Below are 8,903 nucleotides of genomic sequence, written 5' to 3' on the forward strand. Positions count from 1 at the left end.
ACTTCATTGTCATGGAGAAATATGACAATATCTGGGAAATAGTTAAAAATATGTAAGTGCAGGTCTTTTCACAACATGGTAGCAATAAGAATGGATCTTAAATAAAATTGAGAGTTGTATTAACAAGGGGGTCACTATATCATTTGAGTCAACAGTTGTGTCTAAAAGTGTAGTGCCCAGGTAAATTTTTAAAATGAGTGAAACTTCAGAAAGACCAATTTTTCTCTGATTTGATTGCTTTCTTTGCCTGAGATCACTGACATGATCTATTTCAATATTTCCTGTATGATGGATGAGACCTCAGTTCAGCAAACAAGTTTGCCCAAGGAGATATTTCATCTGCTTGGACCTCTACAGACACTGAGGCATGGAACACGTAGATCCGATCACAGGGACTGAGCAATAAATAGTCAGTTCCTCCATGCAAACACCAACCACACAGTGGAAAAGCTTGAAAAGATACTTTTGCATATCAGTTTTAATCAAATGGTAGTATTCAGAAGGTGCTCCCAGAAAGCTGCTTTCTGCCAACTTTGAAATAGCCAGGTTGATAGTTTTCTTTTAAAATACAAAATAATAATAGCAAACTTTTTACAGGTCTCTAATCACCAGTTTTGCCACCCTGAATTCCTGCTCTACTGCTGGTGCTGTTTTTTCTGTTCCATGTGGAGAAAAACAGTCAGTGTCAAAAGGAAAGGCAAAAAAATAAATTAAAAAAAAAAACTATGTCATGCAGACTAAGCCCTCCTGGGTGGTACCATGTGGCAAACAAGCCAGATAGGCATCTGCCAGTGGTGTCTGAGGAAAGGAGCACCAGGAGCTTTCCAAGGGCTCCAGCACAGCCCCAGCACAGATGTTGTTTACGTGGGCTTGTACAAGAGAGTAGGTGGCATCCTGAACCTCTTGCTGTCAGCAAAGGACCTCAGTTAATTGAGGCTTTGGTATCCATGAATTTAGATGTATTTTGTAGACCAACTAATTTTATAAGTGGAGAAAAACTTGGCTCATTTTAAGCTACAGATACTTTGCTGAGTTTGTTACAGGATACAATCGACTACTTCAGCAACAAAATTCCTATGAATTGCAATAAAACTTACTGTCAGGCAAATTATTCTTGTTTCATTGATTTAACAAGTATGTAATTTGCACTGGTTACAAAGCTGTGTTCTATTCAAGGAGATGTGATGGTGCAAGCTTACCACATAGATGAAGTGCTACTCAAAGAGCAGAAAATATCCTCTAGTGAGCCTTTTGCATTTGGCAAAATTAAAGGGAGGTATTTATTTAAACAGTTCATAACTTAACCAGAGGGATGCTTCTACTTGGGCTAAGCCACTTGAAATAGTAATAGCAAACTCTAAGATTAGGTAGGTCAGTGTTACATTAATTCACCTGTGATTCACGTTATACAGCTTGACCTTTAGCACTACAACTGAAATACTCAGCTTCAGTTAGAAGAAGTTTTTTCTTTGACCTGTGCTTATGACAAAATCTCTCATTTTGTCATAAGCTGTGATGCTGTTACCTGGTTTTCCCATGATGCACAAGTTGTCCATGATGTGGTATCTGCATTGTATGCAAACATGTCCAAGAGGAAAAAAAAGAATTTGAATGCTTACTATTGCCTTTAAAATGCATAAGCATCATAAACATCAAACATTCTTACAGCTAAACTCTGCATAGAGCCCATTTTGGTAAACAGTGAAACTGCAGGTATTTTCTAGCTTGATACCATGAAATGGTTATAATCTCTGGCTGTTGGATATTGAAATTTGAAATCTTTTAAATACATTTGCCATATATAGCTGTGTTTCAGCAGCACACAGACCTGTAAAAATTTTTGAAATTGCATTTTTCATACTTAACTTCAGGTACTTAGGGGCCTAAGTTAGAGACCAAGGACATACCCGTATTAAGTGATAAAATATTGTTTGTTCTGTGGCTCCAGAGGCAAGTGACACATCACAGTTCATGTCTGGACCTCTCTAACCTCTCCTCCCTTCAAAGGCAGGATGGCCCTGTCCTTGCTGGCTGCTGGGAACTGTCCCTGCCCTGTGCTATCCCCAAACTCTGCTTGGGCGTTTTTGAGGAGAGACGAACTGGCATGGGCCAGAACTCTGTCGGGAGTTGTGCTAGCAGTTCAGGAGTGTGGCTGGGGCAGGCCAGCATCCCACACTGTGCCACAGTCCTCCTTGCTTTATGGGAGAAGACAAAGCCCAACCGCTCCGGCTCCCTCTGCAGCAGGGGGTAGAGAGAGAAGAGACAATTTCAAAAGGCAGTTCTGGTCCTGGGATGGGTAGAATTACTCTCTGGAAGCACTTAGCTCTCTTCAGTGACTACAGGGGGACCAGACCCCCACATCTGCATCCTTTAAGTGCCTAAAGATATATGGGACAAATTCAGAACATGAAAAGGGACGTAACTGTGTTTATATATATAAGTCTGATGCTTTCTTTTGTCAGGAGAGAGAGTTCTTTTGGGCAAAAAGAGAACACATGGAGCACCAGATTTGCTTTAATACTGACCTACCAAGCAGCCTTCATATACACAGCAGTGCAGTAAGCGGAGTTTGTATGTTTTGTGCTGACTGCAAGCAGTAACTGAAACACAAACTTCTTGCAGCTCCAAACAGAACTGTTTATTTTTAGCAAAGTCGCATCAGTCTAAATGGTTAGAAGCCACTGGGTTCACAGTCTCGAGGTGGCTGACTTTGCATATTACTGTACTCTCTCATACACGTACAGGGCCCCAGCATAGCTCTATGTAGTGTGTACAATTGAATTGCAATTAATGTAAAGCACAGTTAATATATACTTCCCAAAATTTTGGGAGTGCTTTGAGTACCTGAGTTCTGAGATGTTTAGCTGGCAGTGGTTTTTTCCTGTGATAAAATTGCCTCTATTCACTTGATTTTTGTCACATATGCCTGTCCTAACAGTAGTATTTTGAAACTTCTTTCAACATAGCCGACTGTGTACTGTAATAGAGGGAGAATGTTAAGATAAATTCCAGTTAGTGATGCCTCAGTGTATATAGCAGATCTGTAGATAACCCAGAACTGTTTTAAACCTGACTCTAAAGACACGCTTTGTGGTCTGACAGATTCTGCCGTTATGAAAAAGCTTCTCTTTCCCTTCAGTAGGTTTTGGTTTGAGTTTTTAGCAGCTTCAGTATGAGCCTGAATCTAGGATGAGAGATGTGTGAAAACTTTTGTAGTCTTTGTTCTTCATAAAAATGGGGCTCTTGCTTTCTTTACTGCAAAATCCAGAAATACGTATATATGCAAGGCTCAGAATTTGGCAGAAGGTCTATATATGTGAATTATATAATTTTTATCATGCTGGAGGATTTTACAGAGGAACACAGAAAGAGTTTCTTGTCTTACTGGACAGCTTTCTCTTGAGGTGTATTGTCTGCTGAATTTTGATCTGAATGTGTATCTGATTTCTTCACAGTTTCTCAGCACCCTCTTTGCCCCTTTAAATTTTGTGATGGAAAAAGTAGAAAGTATCCTGCCCTCCAGTCTATGGCACCAGCTGACAAGGATCTGAGGGAGCACGCCCGCTGACTGACTGCCATGACATCTTCTGTGCCAACTTTTTGTTGACCACAAGAAAGCATGATAAAAAAGGGAAGCAGTTCTAAGACTTAAAAACTCTTCATGGATTGTCTGTTCTCATATAAAAACTGTTTTGTTGTACAAAATACATGGATGTTAGGTTCTATTATATTTTGCCTTCAGAAAAGAAAAACTTAAAAATAAACTTTTGTGTATTGCAGCATTGCTGTCTTTGGCTTCTTCTTCAAAGCTCAGATGGTACTTTGTGTTCTTAAACATGTGTGGTGTATCTGCTTCACCACAGCTAGGGCTTTGCTTTCCATTCAGTTATTGAAAAAAACACTAATAACTTTACAATTAAGCAACGGTATCAGTGCCTTTTCTTACGAAGTTCAATTAGGGTGAAGCCCTCACCACTACAGACAGTCTAGCCGAAGCTTCTAGACAGTTAGAGCTCTTGCTTAAAGCCGCTTTAGGCTCTCCAGGCAGTTTGGATGGCACACTGGGCTTCTGAATCCCATCCCTGCACAGAGGTCAGTTTTATCCTCATTTGCATTTTCAGAAAGTCCACATACTTGACAGATTTTCTTCACACCACTGCTATTTCTAGTACCTCCAGAACCTCCATGCTTTGTTCTCTGTCTACAGAACAAAGCATAAGTAATGGCAGAGAATTGAAGACAAATTCACCTGTAGTAAGTGATCATTGCACACGTGCTCTTACGTATTTCTTGCTGAGTTTTTATTGCATTGCTAGTATTTTTCAAGTACAAAAAAGCAAGTACTTTTTCCTGTACAGATTAAACATCAGCATTATAAACTGTTGCTTGAGACCAGAAGCTCATTAGCAAAATTGGTGTTAGTTCATGCACAGAGGTTGGTGTTTCATCATTAGTGCTTACCTCAGAAATCTTATCCTTGTGTTGTGAGAGGTTTAGACAAAGTACTCATTTATCACGTAGCCACTGTAGATGGAAACTTCCCGCAGACACCTCTGCTAATGCGTGAGGCCAGCTCTAAGATCAGGAATTTGATCTGGAAGTTGAAGCAAGTAGTCCTGTCTGTCAAGAATTGAAAGTGCATCCTTACAGATGCCTCGAGGATTTTTTTTTTTTTTTTCAACTCCTCTCCCAGATGAGGAAGCATAACCCCAATGCAGCGGATCAAAAATGCCACTTTGCCAGTTCAACTGTGCTATTCTTCTAAAAATGCTGAGCCGCTTGGGGGACTGTGATCACCACCAGGTAAGTTTGTTTATCAATGAGGAGATGAGTGGGCAAAGACAAAATTCCCATTATTGGAGTTGGTATAAAAGGAAGGTGTTTCTTAACAGCAGGAGATGCATTACATCATTATTTTTTGCCCTTTTAATCACAGATATGCTAGTCTACATCATAGAAAAAAGATTTTTGTCCAAGTGAGCAATGGTACTGCATTAAAGCAAGCACTGCTGTGCTATGAGGAAAAAAGACAGCCTCACACCAGGAGAAACCAGCTATGAGAATGAGACCTGAGGGAGGACATAGAAGATCAGAGCGCCCCACAGCTAAATGTTAAAACTGGTGAGGTGTGTTGCTGTTGGGGATTTCCATACAGGTTTTTCACCTCTGGCCATTATTCCTGCAAAACAATTCACTGTAATGTTGACATTATTACGGCTTATATTTAATGTGGGATGTGGCGTAAGATTAGAGAGAGTGGATTGCTAGTGGACAGCATGTGGAAGCGTGAAGTGGGCCAATATTTGTGTTCTCGGCTTTGCATCTGAATTGCTAGAACAGCCACACAGAAGGTGCTCCTGTGTCTCTCTAGCTGTAAAAGTAGGGATAATCATATTCCTTTGTTTGCCTCACAGCAGTGCTGTCAGAATTATTTAAGGTTGGTGAAAATCAGAAGGATCAGGCATAGTCAGCTCGTCTTGTCCTGTGCTGCTTTGTGTCGCTTATTCCCAGCCACCTCAAAAACCTTTCAAAGTTCATTTTTATATACCCTACATTTCAAAAGAACAAATTGCTGTGATTAACAGTCCTAATATGTATATACATATATACAAATGTCCATGTTTATCACCAACTAAGGTAGTAGTTTGGCCTTCTGTTAGAAGAAGAGATGATGTGAATTATGATCTGTGTGGGAATTACTATCTGTAATAATCTGATAAAAGGGAATGCTTAACTCCTGGAAGAATCAGATCCTTCCCTTGAACTCTGGGGAACTTTTAGGAACTCAAAAATATCTTTGTGCAATTCTATTTCTACTCTTTCTAGTGTCCATCTCCCTTATAAGCAGTAATGAGCCATGGATTTTATCTAGAAAATATCTCTTGCGCTTTAATTACAATTCTAGGCATCTGGGAGACTAAGCAAGTCAGACAAAAGGATTTTCTTTGTCATCGTGCAGAGTTTGTTGCCGTAGGCTTTTCTGCCACGGACATGTTTCCTGTGAAGTTCAGCATGGCTTAGATCAAAAGGCAAACGCAGCCTGTGATTATAATGATGGAAAGCCTCTGGCTTAGTGCAGAGATGAGCCTTCTGGAAATCTGGTTCAGATAATAACTCATCCGAACCTTCAGTTTGCAGATTCAGGGCGGGGGGAGCTTTTTAACTCCAAATGTTAACAGTTCCTATTTCTTTCTTTAAAGACAACCTAATACAATTTGGATGCACGCTATCTCTTTACACTGTAACCTGCATAGAACAAAAAAAGGAGAGATGCTCAGCAGTGTCCGGTAAGTCAAGCTTCTGGCCCTCCCACCCCGTAGATTTACAGCTGCTCCAAGGCGAGAGCCACACTCGGAGAGGCGAGTGCTGCACCGAGGGGAAGGCAGTTGTTTTCTCTGGTGGCTAATCGGTCGCTGTGATTTGGTGTCAATGCCAAATACACAGACTCTGATTTTTCGGTGGGGTGGCATAGAAGTCCTTACCCCAGTAGAAAAGGAGGAAAAAAAAAAAAATACCAGGAGTTTTCCTATGTTGCAGAAGCCTACAGAAGGTAAACACCCAAAGGAAGCTGCACCCCTCGCACAACCCCCCTTCACACCCGGTGTGGCTGTCACCGCACTGAAGGTTGGAAAGCCTCAGCGGCTCTAGTTAAGGCACGGTGTGCCAGGTAGCCCCCGGCCCCGTGTCCCACCTGCCTTCGTGCAGGGCTCCTGCCCGGTTCCCACTGCCGAGGGAGCAGAGAGGCAGCCCTGGAACAGCGAAGGAGGAGCAGTCAATATATTGATTCGTACACGTTTGCTTCTTTCACGTGAGAAGATCTTACATTATGAAGTCGCATCCATTTAATCAGGCAAATAAGATGTTATACAAAAAAAAGCCAAAACACGTTTGTGGTTACAGCCCATGAACTGCTGCTGTCTTTCAGATAATAATACAAGTTCGTTTGTGTTGTTTGAAGTGGCAGGAGAAACCTGCAGGCTCTTGTATGTGACCACAAAACTGCCCCTGCCCTCGGAGGTGGCTGTCACCTACACGTGGAGGCTGCAGCCCTTCCTAAGAGTGCGAGGCAAAACCCGTGGAGACAAGCAAGCATTGGTACACTTTGTGCTGCCACACTGGATTAAGAGCTATTTTTAACTAGTGAAAGCACCCTCCCCAGCCCCAGATCTTCACTAATCCTCAGTAAAACATTCATTTTCCCTTTGCCCACCATACGCCTAGTCCCACGAGAGGCTGGGCACGAAGCCTGCAGGCAGGGATTGCCGGCTGCTTGCCAAATGCAGGTGTGATTTGGGCATCCAGGCTGGATGCCTTTCAGCAGCTGTGTAGCACAGTACCAGAAATGCAGTATTTTATTTCTGATCCATGTCTGCAGAGAAGGTTACACAGGGATGGGAGGTCAGGGTGAGATGCACAAATTGGGTTTAGCTAGTTTTGCAGGAAAAAAAGAAGCAACACAACAATCTCTTGAGTTACAACACCCATATGCCAAAACATATGCCACCATTCCTAAAAGTCATTCCCCATTTTCCATGTGGTAAAAGAAAATTACACTTTTTTTTTGTGAGATTTCTTCTAAAATAGCTCAACATGCTTTTTAGGGTAAAGTTTGTTAAAAAAGAGAATAGTAGGGAGGGAGCAATCCCAAAAAGCTTGGCAGGCTAACAGCATTTCAGAGCTCTGCTAGATTCTGATTTCATGCAGCAAATTAAAGGGAACTCCCTCAAGAAAATTGGACTGCATATTTAAAAAAAAAATAATCCTACAACCTTTTGCCTCAGCTAATATTATTCTGACACTGAAGTGTCTACCTAGGGACAGCTGTTTCCTCTTCATGACTAAATACATGAGTAAATTTATTCCATAGAACAAAATATAGGATTATTTCATTTGCCTTGCCCAATTTCTGTTTCTTCTCTTCTTTTTCTTTTTTTTTTTTTTCCTTTTTTTGTTTGATTAGCTGAAGGTCAAGGAGGTGCCTTTCCTAGCAATATTTACATCTCTGAGCATCTTTTCCCACTAAGAAATAGCAAAAGCTCCCAGGAGTGCTTTCTTCATGGAAGAGGCAGCAGAAATGCTTACAGCTGTAAGAAGCCTACCTTGAGCTCTTTTTTAAAAAAAAAATCATAAATAATACAGAAAAAAAAATGTAATAAAATAATTGGCCAGCTCAGCAATTACACATTTGTTGTGCTGCAAAATATTCTGGTTTTCCTCTGGTGAAGGGAGTTTGGTGGAGGCATTGCATTGCAGCTTATTAATATGGCACTTGCGTGAAATAATATAAAATTCAGCCTGCTGTGCACATCTTTGGTGGGCTTGCTGCTGAATGGGGCAGGGGATCTGGTGACAAAGGATGCTGAAAAGGCCAGGGTACTCAATGCCATCGTCTTCCTGGTCTTACTGGTAAGACCAGCCTTCAGGAACCACAGGCCCCTGAGACCAGGGGGAAGTCTGGAGCAAGAAGATGTACCTTGGTGGAGGCGGACCAGGTCATGGAATAAAAGTTCCACCTTGAATACAATGACCCCAAAACACTTTACCTGGGACTGCAGAATTCAGTTAGGTTTGATTTCTGGTGTATTAACCCAATGATGGAGTTAGTTAAGAAGCAATCTCATTTCATTACCTTTTATTCAACTGCCTAGAACAAATTCCCTTAGAAGAATGAGACTTCCCTTTTTCCAGAACACCGAAATATTTTCAACTTTATTACATGGGGAATTTGTAGACTTCTCATAGGGTCTCTGAATCTTTAAAAAAACCTGGCTCAAAAAAATTAAAAAATATTATACTGCTTTTAAATTCTTTAAGTTTCAGGCTTAAAATGTGATATTGCTCAGTCTGTGAACAATACGCAGATTTATTTTCACAATGAAATCCTGATAAAAATTCTCCTTGGA

General features: G+C 41.1%; 1 protein-coding gene across 7 annotated transcripts in view; it reads left to right on the top strand.

Moving 5' to 3' along the window:
* Positions 1 to 3,779, top strand: part of ST7 (suppression of tumorigenicity 7) — a 157,169-nt gene extending 153,390 nt beyond the window's left edge. For all 7 annotated transcript variants that reach the window (XM_052788972.1, XM_052788978.1, XM_052788975.1 and 4 more), the window contains one exon: positions 3,456 to 3,779. In XM_052788972.1, the coding sequence (XP_052644932.1) occupies positions 3,456 to 3,551 (96 nt within the window). In that variant the 3' untranslated portion in view covers positions 3,552 to 3,779. The remainder of the gene's footprint in view (positions 1 to 3,455) is intronic.
* Positions 3,780 to 8,903: the final 5,124 nt, after the last annotated feature.

Source organism: Harpia harpyja, chromosome 6 (assembly GCF_026419915.1).
Source record: "Harpia harpyja isolate bHarHar1 chromosome 6, bHarHar1 primary haplotype, whole genome shotgun sequence".
In the NCBI taxonomy this organism is placed as follows: domain Eukaryota; kingdom Metazoa; phylum Chordata; class Aves; order Accipitriformes; family Accipitridae; genus Harpia; species Harpia harpyja.